At 38.5% G+C, this 19,493-nt stretch overlaps 1 protein-coding gene across 6 annotated transcripts; it reads left to right on the top strand.

Moving 5' to 3' along the window:
* Position 1: 1 nt before the first annotated feature.
* On the top strand, positions 2-18,953 carry Aste1 (asteroid structure-specific endonuclease 1). 6 transcript variants are annotated; one of them, XM_077795264.1, is made up of 6 exons: positions 2-580; positions 8,163-8,202; positions 8,329-9,654; positions 14,577-14,787; positions 16,607-16,802; positions 18,522-18,953. In XM_077795264.1, exons 3-6 carry the CDS (start codon positions 8,350-8,352, stop codon positions 18,850-18,852), a joined length of 2,043 nt encoding a protein of 680 aa, XP_077651390.1. In that variant the 5' UTR covers positions 2-580; positions 8,163-8,202; positions 8,329-8,349; the 3' UTR covers positions 18,853-18,953. The 6 variants fall into 6 exon arrangements, with proteins under 6 accessions (XP_077651390.1, XP_077651389.1, XP_077651391.1 ...); XM_077795263.1 differs by having other exon boundaries at positions 8,088-8,202; XM_077795265.1 differs by lacking the exon at positions 8,163-8,202.
* The last annotated feature ends 540 nt before the right edge of the window (positions 18,954-19,493 follow it).

Here is a 19,493-nt window from a genome sequence, read left to right as displayed (position 1 = left end):
ACCCAAATAGGTGTGTGTGGGGTTCGGGGAAGACCTGCTTGCCGAGCTTCCCAGCTAAACAGCAGCCGTTTCTAAACATACGTCCCAACCTTCTTTAGCAATTGAGCATCTCTGGGCCCGAGAAGCTCCTTCGCCTCCCCACCGCCCAGTCTGGCACCCTGGTCTTCACCGAACTGGACTTCCCGGTGACGCCACACCGGAGACTTCCGGTTGCCGGCCTTGGGGTTAAACTGCCTAACGCGGGGGCTTCGAGTCCCCTGGGCTCCTGCGGGATTCTGATGGAGGAGCTACTCCTCTGCGAGGACACAGCAGGTGGGCGCCGCTGCTGGTCGAAGCAGGTTGTGAAGACCGGGGTGGCGCGGCGCACCAAGGCCTGTATTTGAGGAATTAGACCTTTTAGGCACCATTTGCTACCCAGTTGGAATTTGCTGAACATCTACTTCGTGCAGCGCCCTCTAATGGGCTTAGAGCGAGTCAACAAGATCTGTATTCGCAGACGCTTTACACGACAGACTATAAAGAAACTGGAACTATATAGGATGAGGTGCTGAGAAATGAACAAGACTGGGACTAGGCTGAGGTGAGTCAAGGGCAAAATATAAGTGGATGTCAAAAAAATTCAGTGATCAAGATAATAAATAAACTTTAATGCAGTATCTCTAAAAACCAAAATGCATTGTTGACAAAATGCAGGGTTTTAAATAAAGGCAGGATTGGTCATAATACCATACTGAGCCATAGTGAACCCTGAAACTAAAAGAAAACAAACAGTAATACTAATTCTGTAAGTTGTTACCCAAGTAGGGAAGATAAACTGCTTCAGATATATGCATGATAAGATAAAAAAGAGTTTCCAGATGGAATGATCTGGTAGTTGGATTCCTTACCAAGCAGTAGTTTTCCTTACCAATTTAGAAGGGCCCACAAGCCCAGGACCTGAAAGAAGTTCCTAAATGCTGATTATCTCTACCACGCGGCCTGCGCAGTGGTTTCATTAATGAGGTTCTAGGCATAAAGTTAGTTAGACGAGATCGAAATAAAAACACAAGACTCAATTACCTTAATTCTATTGCTAGGTCCGAGACGGCTCCCCTCTCTGGTTCGCTCCTCTAGCCGCCCAGCAGGGCAGCAAGGATTACTCAGGGCTAGCAGGAGAGAGAGAGCGAGCACGCCGGGGAGTAGCCTTTTATTAGGGAACCAGAGATTCAGGGGAGAATTCCATCCAATGAAGGTTGAGGGGGGGCTGCACTCCAAGGTCAGGGTCAGCGATTGGGTCCCCGGGGTCAGTGGTCAGGCACACCCCCACACGGATGGGCTCTCTCATCAGGAGAGGGACGGGAAAAACTTCGACATTTGCCAAAGTGCCTCAGACCCTCAACGGGAGGCACCCGATCACGTGTGAGAATGGCGTCCCACATATTCCCCCTTTTTTGTCTTAAAAATGAGGCGGCGGTTCATTCTCTGGAGTTCCTGGATTCTTGATTGGAAGACTCTCCATCCTATAGTTACAATACAAAAGAGAATTAACAGCAAAGAGAATAATCCAATAATGTACCAAGCGGAGTGTTTAAGAATATTACCAGGGTTGAATCCATTCAACTCCTTCAATATTTGGTTAGCCAAGGAAGAAGGATCTGAAAAATCAGCTCTATTATTTTGAATGTCTTGGATATGGTGATGAAGTTCCAGAATATCCAAGCTATTATTACTATTTTGCCAAATACCTAATAAATGGTTTTTAACTTTCTCCCAATCCCAGAGAGAAGCATTGTACTTGGCAGCTGTAACACATACATACTTATAATTAGCATGGCATTTAAGCCTCTCCTTAAATTTTAAGGCTGAAAGTTTATTACCTATGTCTATAACAGTTGCCTCTAAGGCATTTAATTTAGTTTCAATCCTTTCATCAATATTTACTTGATTACGCAGAGCCTTGGAAGTATTTTGAGCTAAATTATTAAGAAATTTTGCATGCTGAATATTTTGAGACAACGTCAGAGACGCAGAGACAGTTGAGGCAATAAATGAGACCAGTGCTAAGACACCAACAATTATGACTCCAATAGCACGTTTAGGTCTTGTTAGCTGAGCATGAATTTGCTGCAAGACTTGTAAACCAGCATCAGCATACCATGGCTCTGAAATATTAGCAGGTAATAAAGCAAAAGAGGGCTGATGAAGTATCAGTACTCCTTTTCCTCCATTATACCTAGTAATACAATTGGTTAGGTTGCACTTATTACAAGCAATAACATATCTGTCACCCATCCATTTAACTTTTACATTTCCAATAATTAAAACATAAGGAGATTGGACACAAGCTCTTAAGCCATAGCAAGATCCCTCTTTACAGTTCTTGCCGACAAATTTTGGTAAAGGCTTATCTGTAAAATGTAAATACTCTGAGGCAGCAATTAAGCGCCAAACATCTTTTTTAATACCTCCTTCACTATAAGTCAAAATATTACTGACAAATCCTGCAGGTGTCATAGCAGAATTTCTTCGTAATTGTCTTTTATCAATCTTTGGAGACCAGTCTAAAATATACCCACTATCTTTAGACACCTTATGTTGTACAGGAAAGGCATTTACACAATCCATCCATTTAGGAAAGGTGCCGATCTCAATTATAGAACTATTTGGACAGTGGGGTATCTGTGGAGGTTTTGCAGAAATGACTGGCTTGTTATGGGAAAGTCCCATGTTAATTACTGATCTAATATTAGGTTTTAAGTCCCCATAAATAGAATTATTTGTCAGTCTAGGTTTACCAATCGCTGTCTTTTCTTCAAATGATACTTTCAGACAGCCAGCATGTTTATCATATGACCAACACAAGGGTAATTGGGCACTGTAGCCAGAATAATTAAATCTAGTCACATGATTGGGAGTAATATGAGTATCTGTAAATCCTCCCATCATGAATGAGTCATTAGTAAATACTGGAATAGATTCTCCAGTCCACACAGCTGGGTGTACCAGGGGTGGATCTGGGAAATATGTCCAATAAGTGTCTACTTGATTCCCTTTTACCTGACAGCCCAGTAGGGCAATTACTGTCGCTACCATCAAGATTGGGGTCCTGTTCTTTCCTAGGCGTCGAAGTATTTGGGAAGCCTGGGTTGTTAGCTTCTTTATGTCTTTCCACGAAATCAGCTTTTCGACTGGTTCAATCTGGTCTTTCTTCATCCTTTTTCGAAATCTCCTCCTTCTGGGTAGGGACTCCTCTGGGTCGATCCTCAGTCGCTTGAGTCTGGGTTCTATCTCCTCCATGTCTGATAGCACGTTCAGGCACCCAAATAGGATGGAAAGAGCCTTCTGGGAAGATACAAGCATGGCCTTTTCCCCACATTATTACCGGATCTGGACCCTTCCATTGACCAGTCTGTAAATCTTTCCACAGAACTCTGCCTAAGGGGCCTGTTACTGAAGGAGACATTTGTCTCTCAGCAGCAGTGTGACCTTCTGCATCACAGTTTAAAAAATTTAAAACAAACAAGGCATGATTAAGGCTATTTTGGGGAGTGACAATCCTATTCCCCCCTTTTAATTTTTGTAATTGAAGCTTAATAGATAAATGAGCTCGTTCCACAATGGCTTGACCTTGGGGGTTATAAGGAATTCCTGTTTTATGATTAATTTTAAACTCTTGGCAAAATTGTTGAAAAGAAGAGCTTACGTAAGCTGGAGCATTATCTGTTTTAATCTGCATAGGGCATCCTAAAACGGAAAAAGCTGCTAAGCAATGAGAAATTACATGTTGAGCATTTTCCTTAGTATGTGCTGTGGCAAAAATAAATCTAGAATAAGTGTCCACTATGACATGCACATAACATTGCTTACCAAATTGAGGAATATGAGTTACATCCATTTGCCATATCTGATTTGGTTTTAATCCATGGGGATTTACCCCTGATGGCAGAGATGGAGTGTGAATAACACACTTTGGGCATTGGCTTACAATCTGACGAGCTTGTTCTCTGGTAATACTAAATTTTTTACGTAAGCTAGAAGCATTTTGATGGTGCCAGGAATGGGAAGCTAGTGCACAGTCATATGAAGACATCTGTTGACAAAAAGCTACTAACTTATCAATTTTGTCATTACCTGAAACTAGAGGTCCAGGAAGATTAGTATGGGCTCGAATGTGTCCTATGAAACATGGGTACTTTCGCATTAGCACTGTCTTTTGTAAATTATGAAATAATTTAAATAACTCCTGTGATGAAGTAAACCCAATCATTGAAGTTTCAATATTTTTGGTAACTCCGACTGCATATAAGCTGTCAGAATAAATATTAATAGGCTCATTTGAAAAGTAATCTAAGGCACAGATCAGAGCTTGAAGCTCTGCTCTTTGAGCAGAAGTATAAGAAGTTTGTATCACCTCTGTGTGAACACGACTGAAAAAACCTGCCTTACCGGAGTTAGAACCATCTGTGAACACCGATAAAGCTCCCTCTATTGGATAAGTTCGTACAATTTCTGGAAAAATGAGTGATGTTAATGATGCAAATTGTATAATCTTATCACGAGGATAATGGCTATCTATCTGTCCAGGGAAATCAGCAGAAGCTATCTGCCAATAGTTAGAAGTTTGAAAAAGCCAATTAGTTTGTTGAGCAGAAAATGGAATAATTATGATATCAGGCTCAGATCCAATTAATTGTAAAATCCTAGTTCTACCTTTAATTACTAATTGAGCTATAGAATCATGAAAAGGAATTAATGTTTTTTGAGGAGAGTGGGATAAATAAATCCACTCAATAACTCCTAATCTTTGCCATATGGCTCCTGTTGGGGTATGTTCAGTTGGAAATATTAATAAATACACTATTTCTTTAGGATCTATTCTAGTAAGCTGTGCATTTTTAATTGCAACTTCAACTTTCCTTAAGGCTGCCTTAGCTTCCAAAGTTAGCTGACGTGGAGAGGTTGGAGAAGGATTTCCTTGTAATATCTGAAATAAAGGACTTAACTCAGAAGTAGTTAGTTTTAAGGATGGCCTTAGCCAATTAATATCTCCCAATAATTTTTGAAAATCATTAAGGGTACGTAACTCCTTAACTCTTATCTGAAGATTTTGAGGACGGATTGTACGTCCTTGAATTATCTGGCCTAAATATTGAAAAGGAGACACCTTTTGAATTTTTTGAGGAGCTATACATAAACCCATTGCTGTAAGTGAAGCCTCTAACTGAGTAAAAATTTCTGAAAGTATCTCTGGATTAGCATGAGCCAATAATATATCATCCATAAAATGAATAATATATGCATCAGGAAAGCTATTCCTTATGGGATCTATTGCCTGATCAACGTACTTTTGACACAGTGTAGGACTATTACGCATTCCCTGAGGAAGAACCTTCCAGCAATATCTCTTAACAGGTTCCTTAAAATTAATTGCTGGGACAGTGAAAGCAAACCTTTCACAATCTTCAGGATGCAACCTTATAGAGAAAAAGCAGTCTTTTAAATCTATTACCATCAAGCTATAATCTAAGGGAATGGCTGTGGGGGAGGGAAGTCCTGGCTGTAATGATCCCATAGGCTGAATTGCATGATTTATTGCCCTTAAATCCTGTAGTAATCTCCAATTTCCTGACTTTTTCCTAATAACAAAAATAGGTGTGTTCCAAGGACTAAGCGTTGGTTCAATATGACCAGCCTGAAATTGTTCCTCAACTAATCTATGAATTATTTTAAGCTTTTCCCCTGAGATGGGCCACTGAGAAATCCATATAGGCTCCTCTGTGAGCCACGTGATTTTTTCAGCTGTCTTAGGGATCGGGGAAGTGCTCAGGGCCCCTAGTAAAAATTTTGGTTTGGAGCATTTACTAATCTTTGTCGTGGAGACTGGCTTGTAAACAGATACTCTTCCTGAAAGGTCTCCCTATCATCTCTAGGAAAATACCTCTGATTAACTTCCTCAACTGACCTTATAGAATTTGGAGTAACTAATAATAATCCCATTTTGGTTAAAATATCTCTTCCCCATAGGTTAGCTGGTAAAGACTCTAACACATAAGGCTTAAATACTCCACTGTTCCCATCAGAATCTTCCCAATGGAGATAGTTGGCACTTTGAGCAGGCTGTGAAACCTGTCCTATTCCCTCTAGGTTAGCTGGTGCTACATGCAAAGGCCAGTTTCTAGGCCAAAACCGACTAGACAATACCGAAATATCGGCTCCTGTGTCGATTATTCCTAGAAAATTTTTATTATTAATTCTAAGTTTTAATAAAGGGCGTTCTTGTCTTACTAACTGTGACCAATATACTCTGTCTGGCTGCTTAGAAACTGAATCTGCCGGCAGGTGCCTTTCAGAGACACAAGGCAATAATATTAATTGGGCAAAAGTATCCTTTGGGGTGAGTCTTAGGGGATAATTGGCTTTTACAGTAACATATAGCTGTTCTTTAAATCCTGAATCTATCACACCAGGTATTACCTCAATGGCTCCCTTCAAATTATTCCGTCCCAAAATTAAACCTACAGTATTATCAGGAAGCGGCCCGAAAATCCCAGTAGGAATTTGTTTCGGCCCCGTTTCAGGATTTAATTCAACTATCCTTGAAGGTCCTAAGAAAACTGTCTGTGATTTCTGTCCCTGTCCCGGTAAAAATTGCGGACTGCTCTGGTTGGCGCCAGTGACATCATACTGTGCGACCTTCCCCGGAATTCCCCGTATTGTTGCTCGGCTCCCGCTAGGAGGGAATGATGGCGGCGAGAAGGCGGGCTCATCCGCGCCATCTGAATCCTCTACATGGGGCTGCAAGTTTAAGTTCACATTTCTAACCTTTGGCTTGGCCTTTAGTGCCTTTGTTTTTAAATGGCTTAAGGGAAAGGGAATTAACTTAGCCTCAGGCTGATTCTCCATTTGAATAGACCTAACAGCTCCTTGAATGCCTTTTAAAAGGTCCTCAGGGGGCCACGAACTCTGGCCCATATATTCAAAAAGACAAACTTCTAGAGCTGTCCATGTTTTCTGTATATTTTCAATGCCTCCAGGTAATTCATTAGAAATACAAACTCTCTGTAACTTCCTTCCTAATTTCTCCCAAGTAAGTAAATTTGGAGATTCCTGTTCACAAAACCAAGGACAATATTCACCTACAATCTTTAAAAATTGTAATAACTGAGTTTTCTTAATCTGTTTCCCTTTCTGATTAATTATACTGTCTAAAATAGTCAGGTACATTTCCTTATCAGAAGAAGTTGAATTTCCCATTTTAATTAATTTAACGTCTCTTTCCTTCAATAACTCCAGGTACTTTTGTGACCCAATGTCACTTCTTCCTTTATCTTTATCTTTTTCCTTTATTTCTTTATTTCCTTTTTCCTTATCCTTATATCTTTTTTCCTTATCTTTATAGCGCGCTCCCACTCAATCTAACTAATCTAGAATGCCCCCCTCGTGGGCGCCAAATCTACCACGCGGCCTGCGCAGTGGTTTCATTAATGAGGTTCTAGGCATAAAGTTAGTTAGACGAGATCGAAATAAAAACACAAGACTCAATTACCTTAATTCTATTGCTAGGTCCGAGACGGCTCCCCTCTCTGGTTCGCTCCTCTAGCCGCCCAGCAGGGCAGCAAGGATTACTCAGGGCTAGCAGGAGAGAGAGAGCGAGCACGCCGGGGAGTAGCCTTTTATTAGGGAACCAGAGATTCAGGGGAGAATTCCATCCAATGAAGGTTGAGGGGGGGCTGCACTCCAAGGTCAGGGTCAGCGATTGGGTCCCCGGGGTCAGTGGTCAGGCACACCCCCACACGGATGGGCTCTCTCATCAGGAGAGGGACGGGAAAAACTTCGACATTTGCCAAAGTGCCTCAGACCCTCAACGGGAGGCACCCGATCACGTGTGAGAATGGCGTCCCACAATTATCAATAAAAAAGAAAAACTAGATGACTATCATGGGTCCTGCACACTTGAGTTTACTGAAATCCAGTGCTTTCTGATTATTTTTATGAGATTGATAAGGATATCATTTTTGTAGCTTAGCACTTTTTATTTTGCCCCACAAAAGTCCATAGAACTTACATTCTGGTGTATCCATAATGGATTTTACATGATTTTCCTTTAGAATCATCAGCAGTCTCTCTCTCTGTCCAAAGATTAAAACCCATGGAATCATTGAATTGTGCCTTATCTCACACAGGAAAACAAAAGTGCTCAGCTAATATTGCCTGAGGATCTAGGTAAGAATTCAGAGATGGTGACTACCAACATGTTCCATCTAAAGAACACTTTATAACATTTGCTACTTATTGATTTAATGGGGCTGAGAGCCATGATTTGAAAATGTGTTCAATTGTTTTAAACAGGCAGTTCTTCAGGCTGTCATCATGGGTATCCGAGGACTAATGAGTTTCGTGGAAGATCACAGTAATGAGTTCTTCACTGATTTGAAGTTGCGGGACACAAAAATTATCATTGATGGCTATGCTCTTTTCCACCGACTTTGCTTCAATTCAAATTTGGAGCTTCGGTATGGAGGGGACTATGATTCTTTTGCAGAGGTTGTAGAAAACTTCTTTGAATCACTGTTTGCTTGTAATATATGCCCGTATGTTGTATTAGATGGAGGATGTGACATTTCAGATAAAAAGCTTATAACTTTAAAGGATCGAGCTAGAGAGAAGATTCAGATGGCCCATTCCCTATCAATTGGTGGGGGTGGGGGTGTGTGTCCCTTACTCATCCGTGAAGTATTCCTACAGGTTTTGATCAAGCTGCAAGTATGTTTTGTCCAGTGCTTTTCAGAAGCAGATCGGGATATTATGACACTTGCCAATCATTGGAATTGCCCTGTGTTATCATCAGATAGTGACTTTTGCATTTTTGACCTGAAAACAGGGTTTTGTCCATTGAATGGCTTCCAGTGGAGAAATGTGAACACTATTAAGGGCACACAAAACTACTATATTCCTGCCAAATGCTTTTCCCTTGATGCACTCTGCCATTACTTCAGCAATATGAACAAAGCTCTACTACCTCTCTTCGCAGTACTGTGTGGGAATGACCATATTAATCTGCCCATCATAGAGACATTCTTAAGTAAAGTACGCCTTCCTCTTAGAGTTACTGGTTCTAAGGGAAGGAGACACCACCGAGTTCTGGGACTTCTGAACTGGTTGTCTCATTTTGCTGACCCTACCGAAGCACTAGATAATGTTCTGAAATACCTCCCAAAAAAGGATCGAGAAAATGTTAAGGAACTTCTCTGTTGTTCCATGGAGGAATACCAGCAGTCCCAGGTGAAGTTGCAGGACTTCTTCCAAAATGGTACTTATGTTTGTCCAGATGCCTTGAATCTCGGTTTACCAGAATGGGTACTAGTGGCTTTATCCAAAGGCCAGCTGTCTCCTTTCATCAGTGATGCTCTGGTGCTAAGACGGACCATTCTTCAAACACAGGTAGAAAACATGCAGCGACCAAATGCCCACAAAATATCTCAGCCCATCCGGCAAGTTATCTATGGGCTTCTTTTAAATTCTTTGTCACATGTTGAAAACATGTCCTGGAGTGCCTTGCCTCATCAGTCTCTAGCTTTCAGTGAAGTAGAAAGGATTCATCAAAACATCAAAACATCAATTGTTCATGCAGTAGAACTGCCCAAAGATCATTCTGATTTGAGCAAATTGACCAAGGTAAGTATAATACTAATGAAATTTTAATTAATCACTTTACCATTACATGTATCATTTCTCTTAACATGATAAACTGAGGTTAGTTGCTATCTTGCTTTCATTTCATAGATGAGGAAAGTAGAACTCAAGTGAACTAGGTAAATATCTTAGCCAGAGGGTCATTTCAAAGACTCAGACTTAATACTTCTTAACTCTAAATCTGTCATTTCCAGTGTTTTCTTTACAATTATTACTACTGTATTGATAGCAGCTATCAATAGAATGGGGTTATGTGACTTTAAAAAAATAACAATTCTGAACTACAGAAATAAAGTATACATATAAGCACTTGATATTGGTATAATATCTAATACTACATCAGGTTTCGATTAATATTAGTACTGATGGGTAGGTCTGATGTTTTTTATTGACGAGGACCCTTTTTTTAGGCTTCAGGTTTACGCATCATAGTGACTTGCTTGGTTTGATACTCATGATTCTCAGCCTCACTTGGCATTGCTTAACCTGGGTAACACTCAGATCAATTCCTTTTTTAAGGGCAAAATGTTCTTAAGAATCCCAGTGTTGCCTTCATTTTTTATATTATTTAATTATATTAAAAATTATAAAATAAAACTGTTTATGATTGCAGTTAAACTTACAAATTAAATGCAGATAAGCCTCCCACAACAAAGAATAATCTGGCCTCATAGACCCATTGATGCAGTTCCTGGCCTACACCATTGTTTAGGAACTAGCCTCTTAAGCCTCCCAGTGGTGACATCTCAAGAATGAGGAAAAAGGATTCATATTAAATGGGTGTAAGGATCTCTTTGACATTAGGGACTGCTAATAGGAACAGGGTTTCTTTTGGGAGTGCTGAAAATGATCTGGAATTGCCAATGGTTGTAGACACCTTGTAAATATACTAAAACTGTTAAATTGAATACTTTTTAAGGGTAAATTTTATGACATGTGTATTATATTTTGAAGAGTTGCTTTTAAGCCACCTTCTCCAGAGGATCTAATCTTTCTCATAATTCCATAGACAAAGCTTCTGGGGTCCCTTCAAGAGCCATGCCTAATTATAAATTACTGTACTCAGAGAAGCCCCAAGATGTGGTGTCCACATTAGGTGTATATAGTTCATTTATAGATCAGACTTAGATGCAGTTTTATGTCATTTTTATCATGCTTAGTAATAAAACCGACAATCAATAGCATTTTCATTGTTACAGAACTAGAAAGTTGAGCATAAGTCACATTCTCAAACAAGTAATTAAAACTCTACCCATATCAATAAAATTCAAATTAGCAATTGTTATGGTTTGGATATGAGGTGTACCTCAAAAGCTCCTGAGTTAATGCAAGAATGTTTGAAAGTGAACATCCAAATTTGAATGGGTAATTGTGGGCTGGTGGAGCCTGATGGAAGGAGGTGGGTCATTAGGGTCATACTCTGGAAGGGTGAGTTCATCTTTTCTCTATCCCTTCTCTTCTGCTTCCTGGCCACCATGAATGGAGCAGTGGTTGTCTGCCACAACATTCTGCCATGATGTCCTGTCTCACCATGGACTCAGAGCAGTGGACTTGACTGATCACGGACTGTAGCTCTGGAACCATGAATGAGCCAAAATAAAATTTTCCTTCTTTAAGTTGCTCTCATCAGGTCATAAAGGTCACAGCATCATAAAGCTAACACAAAAGTATTCTAAAGAATGATATTTTGCTGAAGATCAATTTCTATTCAAACATAAATAGTACCTTGGAGTTTTGCAATTTTTAAACTTTTTAAATGACTTTACTGAAAAATAAATGTACAATGACGTGCACATATCTAAAGTGTGCACTTTGATGAAGATTGACATGTTCATATCTGTGAATCCATCCTACAATTTATGTGCCTACGACTTCTCAAAGAGTTTCCTCTGCCCCTTTGTAATTACTCCCTCCCTAGGTATATGCATATAGCAAAGTGCACAGATAGTCATACAGATGGATATTTTTATCACAAAATCGATACATCCATGCAAAGAAAACCCAAATGAATAATGACTATCACCACCCCAGAAGTTTTCCATAGAGTCTGGTTCCAGTCACCATCTCTTCCACCCTCTGTAATCTTTCTCCTGACCTTTTAACAATGCAATTGTACTCATATAACTATGAAGGAATTCTTTCATCCTTAAATCAACATGTTTCACTGTGAAAAGCTATAGATCATTCATTTATCATTACTGTAAACATTGCATTGTGGAAACATACCACAATTGACTTTTCTGCTTTATTGGTGATGGGCATTGGGGCAGTTTCCAGTTAGACTATTTCAAATAGTGCCATGAACATTCCAGTACACATGATTTAATGGACATATTTCTGTTTGCATATGTAACTACTAGGAACTTGCTGGGTCATACCCTCACATATGGAAGTTCAGCGTATAAGAAGTATTACTATATAGCATTCCAACGCATTGTACCAACTAATATTCCCAACCAGTAGCAAGAGAGTAACTCTTTCTTATACCCTTGGGACTATGTTTTTCTTGTCCTTCACATTTTTTTTTAAAGCTATTCTGGTGGTTGTGTAGTAGTATCATTTTAGACAGTTAGGTGGGTAATTTGTATTTCTTTGATGGCTTGAGCACCTTTTCATGGGCTCATTACCTATCTGGATATTCTTTTTTTTGTTCAAATACTTTGCTGTTTTTCTGTGGTTTTGCCTGCCAGTCCTTTGTCAAATACAGTATTTGCAAATAGTCTCATCTATTCTGTCTTTTATATTTTAATGAGCAGGTCTTAATGTAGTCATTTAAATTTTTATTATTTATGGGATACCACTTTTGTGAGATACTTAAGCAATTCTTGCCTCTCAGAGGTCATGAAAATGGTTTTCTGCATTTCACATTTAGATCTATCATCTATAGAGCTCATTGTGTTTATGTGTGTTTGTGTGGTGTGAAACCAGTCAGGACACCCATATGGAAATCCAACTGAATCAATGCATTAGAGCATGCTGGTCATATTCCTTGCCAAGTGAAATGACAAGTGTTCTTAAAACTTACCTGCACTCAGAGAAGGGTGAAATTTTAGTTCATTCTGTGCTCTTGGGTCATCTGGCTTTCTTTTAGCATAGAAATTAATTCTGTATTTATCTTGATGCCTTTGGCTCTGATTGGCCCTTGATAAATCTAAACCAGGTGCAAATATGATTCCAAGCACAAATGCAGGTACAAGTATTATTGTTTTTAACATGCTATATTAATAATACTTTATCTGCTTTGTGCCAGTTTTTGTGATAGAAACTTTACACAATGTTTCATTTAATTCCTGCAGAAACCACATGGGTTACCATGTTAGTTGTTAGTTAACAAAACAGGAGGTTGTTAATCACAAGGAAACTTGGAAGTGGATCATTCTTGGTGTATGAGGCAGTACCAAGATCAGCCTCTTTCTGGATACTTCTGCCTCTCCTGTGGCAGCTTCTGCAGGCCTGTGCTTTCACTCCCCAAGGGAAAGGGAAAGGAGTGGTCACATGCAATAAAATCTAAGGAGCTTTAAAGGGCTGTGAGCACAGTAGTTTCCTTTTTGGAAGGCGCCAAGGACTGGTGAGTTCAATGATGCTATCATTATAATGCCTACTTTACATATGATCAGACCAAGCAAAGTGAGTGCAGAATACCTCTGAAATCAAAGCCCATTCTTTGCTTTGTTCATAAAAGTTCTAACTTGGCTTGAGAATTGAGTAACTTAAGCATTATATGACAGAAAAGAATTAATGTAGTTCTGTGTGCATTTTAAAGTTTGGGACATTTTTATTTTATTTTAATTAATGCTACTTCTAGCAAGCATTATTGTTATACTGAAAGCACTTCATTCATATACTTCTAATTTAAAAAATTCTTAGTACTTAGAATCATCATACTATTCAAAATCTCCATGCATTGAAGATGAAACCATTTTGTCGGTTATGATGTTTTCAGATTAACAATTCCATTCTCAATTGTCAGCCACACTTAATACTGATAAAAAGTGTTAGATGCTAAGAAATGTACAAGACTATCTTGTCCTCCCAGAAAGAAAGAAATCTTTTCATGGCAGCATCCAGACACTAGGAATACAATTATTTTCTTAAAGTTTGATTATACAGTTCCCCTGAAAGATACCCTTTTAACAGTCTTAATGTCCTTATTAGTAAGAGTGTGACTTATAAGATCTTTTTCTCAAAGTCTTTTGAGATCAAGGTAAAAATTATTTCTACAAGAAGGTCAAAACCCTCATGTCTGTTAACTTCTTTTTTGAAGTACACTCTATAAAGCATGAAAAAAGGGTGTGTGTGTGTGTGTGTGTTATTGCAAGGACAGTGCAGTTCTGTCTCCCTTGTCCACCACTGGATAATCCCAGGATGGGAGAAAAGCAGACAATAAAACATTCAGCAGGCAAGGGACATGAGACAGGACTCAAACAGAAAGCTATATAACATATAACATTTGTCTTCTGTAGGTGATTAGGAATGGCATCATGGAGAAAGTGGCACCTAAATACCAGCAAGTAAGAGCAGGGTTGAATATTGATCTGTTTTTTAAAGCAGAATACCTGGACTACTTACTAGTTAAAAGTGCAGATTGCTGTGTTCACCAAATTACTCAAAGTAGGGGACAAGGTCTGAGGAACAAATTTCAAGCAGCCTTCCCAAGTGATGTGCGCACTGCATGTGCTTAGCAGCAGAGAGGCTGCAATACAACACACTTTTTAGAGGGAGCAGACCACACACCCATTTATGTATCTAATCAGTGTTTTCAATGTTTTGGGTATAGATGACTTTTTTCTCCTCAGAAATAAGTTCCATAGCTGACATTAAATCTCTTCTTGCTGTTAAAAAGAAAATAGAGGGGAAAAAAATTCCCCAAAGTAATTTGTAGGATGTTTGGTGTGTATTTTCAGGTCTCCTTCGTTAGGCGGCAGATGCTTCTGTTAGAAACCCTAAAGGTGAAACAGACCATCCTGGAGCCAATCCCTACTTCTCTGAAGTTGCCTATTGCTGTCAGTTGCTACTGGTTGCAGCACGCAGAGGCCAAGGCAAAGCTACATCATCTACAAGCCCTTCTGCTGGGGATGCTGATGGGGCCTTTGCATGCCATAATCAACAGCCCTGGTAGGTATCTGGAAATTCCAGGTGCATGTCTTTGCATGTTGGTTACCAACTGTGTACACTCAAGAATTCACACAAATCCAAATTATTTACCCTTATGAATTACATCAGACTTAAAGGCACCAAAATGTCATTTATTCATTGATAAATATTTCTAAACGCTTCCGTGTGCTGTGCTTCCATGTGATGTGCCAGGGGCTTGACTCCCAAATATACAGCTGGTATGTGTTGACACTGCCTGATCCCACCCTGCAACCTGGCAGGCTCAGTGCCTTGCTGTTTGATAATTGGTAAAAGGTGGGCCTTTTTACTACTTTAAAGGCACCTAATGCTTTAGGGAAGGGTGACTGTGTTTTGCCAGTTGCATTTTGAGTCCATGCTTCCCACCCCATTTTTAATACAGCAACACCTTCACAGGAAGCTTAATTAAAATTACTGAAAGTCAAATTTCTGAATACCTACAACCACAGTAAATATTCATGTTTGTGCTTTAAAAAAAAAAAATCTTTTTCCCTCTACTGTGAGTTTAATTAGGAAAAAAACCCCTTCTATTTCTACTACAGAAATATACTGAGGCAATTTCATCTGCATTTATCTGGTGAAATAAGTGTTCAAGCATTGAAACACCATAGTACGTTAATGCAAAATTCCCTGTAAGATTATGAATGCTGTAATACTATCTAAACAAGTATGAAATTTTCATACATAAAACAGTACTAATATGGCAGCTACCAGCCATCTAAGGTTAAATTCAAGTTAAAAATTCAACTTTCTCAATCACATTAGCCCCATTTCAAGTGCTCAGTAACCACTTGTGGATACAGGATACTGTGTTAGCACTGATTTAGAACATTTCCATAACTGCAGAAAGTTTTACTGGATAGCACTACTCTGCAGTTTATTTTTTAAAAGAATAAGTTAAATGAGAAGAGTAAAACAGCATGAACTCCAAAAACACCCCAAGTATTAAGAGACTCAAGTGTGACAATAGCCATCAGAGAGACTTTGGATATATGACAACCAACATAACAAACTGCTTAATAAGAATAAAAGTTGAGGGTTGTTCCTCTCTGAATAATACAGTAAAGAAAATTCTCAGAGTACAAACTATTACATTTTTACCTGAGTCCTACTGAAGGGATATGTCAAGGGTCTATTTCTTTTCTTTTAGGAAATGTGAACCCTGCACGCTGGCAGGCTCAGTGCCTTGCTGCTTGATAATTGGTAAAAGGTGGGCCTTTTTATTACTTTAAAGTTGGTCCAGTTGTCGTTTTGCACATCTCCACTCAAACCTACATAGAAACATTGAGCTAAACACATGCAGCATTCTTGCCCCATAAAGAAGCTTTTTGTCAAAGTCCGAGTCACACTTTTGCTTTTGTCTCATAAAGCAGGTAAAAGTGTTTTGGACACAGCTATTTCTTTAAAACAAGTGCACTACAGCATGAGGTTTCTGTGAAAGGAAGATTAGTGAAAGAGAAAAGTAAAGAGAATGTTGTTTAATAGTCACTTGTTTCCATAGACAGAATTTGGAGAGTTCACATGCAGACATGTTTAAGATCGGGTAACAGATCAGCAGAAGAGATATTACTTCAAGGAAAAGATAATTTAGGGTTGAAGAAAGCTAGGTTATCATTAAAAAGTTACTTGAGTATAAATATTTCAATTTTATACAGCAAGGTATATATGAAGCCAGAAGAGAAAGACAAGTTAGGTTTTTAAATTAATTTTCTTCTTAGTGGAATCTGAAATTTTATATGTGAAGAAAATGTCAGGCTGATGCACTATTTTTGGAAAATACTGCCTTGAATTCTTTGTCTAGGTAAAGAAGAGCTGCAGGAAGGTGGTGCTAAGATGTTGTATGAAGAGTTCCAAAGAGTGAAGAAGCTGACGTGGCCGGGCCGGAGACTGGATTTAGACACAGCTCACATCTTCTGTCAGTGGCAGTCCTGTCTCCAGATGGGGATGTATCTCAACCAGCTGCTGTCCACTCCTCTCCCAGAGCCAGACCTAACTCGGTAAGCATCATGGGAAACTTTAGTTCAGATGGATACATACAAAAGTGAATATTCTTATTTATATCTAAAATAAAGAAGTTACTTTAAAAAGTTATTCTTAGTAGAATTGATCTTGGATCACATTTATCACTGAAGAGCTGGAAACAGGAAAAACATTGTTATTTTCATATTCCCAAAGCATGTTTTCATGATCAGATCCAATGAATAAAAATCACTGGGGAAAGAGAGGCAGCTATTGGTAGAATAGAACTTATTCCCTTCAGGTGTTTATTACTTTATAGAAGCTACTTCTTATGACACTACTGAAATATTACTGTATCCCCAGTCACCCTAGTTTGTTATTTTATGAGACTTTTAAAATTGCATCTCTTACCACCTGTCATAATCTTTACTCATTCATTCCAGTATTTATTAACTGCCTACTTTTGTGTTAAGGTTTCATAAACAACAAAAATCTCTGTTCTTGTGAAACTTTTATTCTAGTGAGATGATTATTAGACGTCATTTAGGGTTTGTGTCCTGTCAAATAATTATGAAGACAGGAGAGGCAGTAAGGGAGTTGAGCCTGTGTTCCTCAGAGTAGTATTATATTTGACTCTGGAGTTTTAAGCTGGGAAAGAAGAAATGATAGCAGTAGGATTTGAGCCAGTGAAAAAACTATGATTAAGGGATTGGACATCTTTGTAATTACCCTTCTGGGAGGTGCTAGAGGAAGAAAGGAGGAGGAAAAGGTGATGGTTAGAAATGAGAGTATTTGAAATTGAATCTACAACATCCCCAACTCCTAACCAACATTTTTAAAATGAAAACAATGTGTAAGTTCTATGAGGGCAGGGATTTGACTATTTATGACTGTAGCCCTAGTACCCTGCACTTTGAGTGATAATTTAGGAGGTATACAAAATATGATGGTGTAACTCTGAAGATGTTTCAAGATAAAAAGCTTCCTAGCAATAAATAAGTGTCCTTAAAATCTCTGGGCCTCATCTGAGCTAACCCAAAAACCCACTACCAAGTAAAATTAATTGGTTTTTGAACTTGGATTTTTTTATTCCTTTCCTTTAATAATTTAAGTCATTTCTTTACTGGATCCTCTCTAGCTACCACAGATTCCCTATACAACAACAGGAAAAACAAGACCAAACAGTTCTCTTAATAATGATTTCAGCAGGAGATTGTTCCTGCACCTCAGCATAATCAAGGCTTTATTTTAAATGATTTTACTCTGGTTAAATGTTGGTTCTACATTGGTTGACAAGGCACTAGTTGATCAACTCTAAGTCATATATTCAATTTGAGAGTTCCAGTTAATCCCATCTTCTATTTGTGAAGTGGGATTTTAGTCCAAGTGAATGACCTTGCAACTTATGCCATTACAATTTTCAAGAATTTTAACAAACTGCCTGTTTGGCTTATCAAGGTCATTTTAATTCCTTTTCTTTGAAGTGATAAAGAGGCCTATTTGGGGTTAGTTGCAAAACCAGTAATCATAATTTGTTAATAAAAAGTTTTTATATATCACCAGCCAGTAATTTTTTAATCACTAAGTTCCTTTCAACAAAGAACAAGATAATTCTGAAATTATTTTAATAATTTTAGAAAAACAGTAAGAGCTCTCAGTGTTGATAAAAATTTATTGAAGCCATGTTAATCATACCTGACCCACTGCACTAACCTGATGCTTTACAACCATACTTTTTTTTTTCCCCCACTGTACAGACTGTATAGTGGAAGCCTGGTGCATGGACTATGCCAACAACTGCTAACATCAGCCTCTGTAGAAAGTCTCCTGAGCATGTGTCCTGAGGCTAAGCAACTTTATGAACACCTGTTCAATGCCACAAAGTCATATGCCCCAGCTGAACTCTTCTTACCAAAGGGTAAATTAAATTCAAAAAAAAAAAGAAAGAAGAAAAAGGGTACCACCTGGTCAAAGAACAGAGTGGGAACTGCCTCAGATCCCCGATGCTTGTATGAGGGAAGCAATCGATTTGGGTTATTAATGGTTGAAAACTTGGAGGAACATACTGAAGCCACCAATATTGAATAAACTCAAGTCTACATATACTACATGTATAACTCTAACTTAAAATTTTGCTCTTACCTCCCTTGAAATAATTAGCTCTTTTCTTTAGAACTTAGGGGATAAACATGATGACACATAATTATTGGATTCTGACATATTTTGTATTCTATTTTTAATAAAGATAACCTGATTTTAAGAAGCTTCTGATATCGCTTAAACACACTTATGAAAAAGCATATTTGTACTTCTCATGTCCCATTTCAGTAAGTTATAAATTTTAAAATTGCAACAGCACAGTTAGCTATATTTTCAAAGAGAAGAAGTCCTACTGCAATTGATTACTAAAAATAGTAAGCTGGTAATCATTTCAAAAAATTTCTTTGTTTTTTATGTATGAAAAGTCTGAACTGTGAAAAACAGAAGTTAGATGCCAACAAAAGAAAATAAAATCTTAGTAGATGAGACCATGCAAGGCTGATAAGCGCTATAGATACACTTCAGATTTTAAAGTAGCAGTTGAAACTGTAATGGCGCCAGCTACAAAAACAGCATGCTGAGCTATTAGATATAGAGGAGGAAAAAACAATAAGAAATGAAAATAACACAAATATGTGCAGCAAAACAAGACGTAAGACCTTTTTTTGAAAAGTAGTTAATGAGTCATA

This window comes from Urocitellus parryii, chromosome 2 (genome assembly GCF_045843805.1).
Source record: "Urocitellus parryii isolate mUroPar1 chromosome 2, mUroPar1.hap1, whole genome shotgun sequence".
In the NCBI taxonomy this organism is placed as follows: Eukaryota; Metazoa; Chordata; class Mammalia; order Rodentia; family Sciuridae; genus Urocitellus; species Urocitellus parryii.
The sequence above is the reverse complement of the archived record's forward strand: the minus strand, read 5'-3'. Positions and strand labels throughout refer to the sequence as shown.

Bases quoted from the DNA above. Each gene is read 5' to 3' on its own strand.
- Aste1 (XM_077795265.1), top strand. From the start codon at position 8,350: ATGGGTATCCGAGGACTAATGAGTTTCGTGGAAGATCACAGTAATGAG. The intron at 9,655-14,576 runs GTAAGTATAATA...GTGTATTTTCAG, and splicing joins ATTTGAGCAAATTGACCAAG to GTCTCCTTCGTTAGGCGGCA. The intron at 16,803-18,521 runs GTAAGCATCATG...CCCACTGTACAG, and splicing joins CCAGAGCCAGACCTAACTCG to ACTGTATAGTGGAAGCCTGG.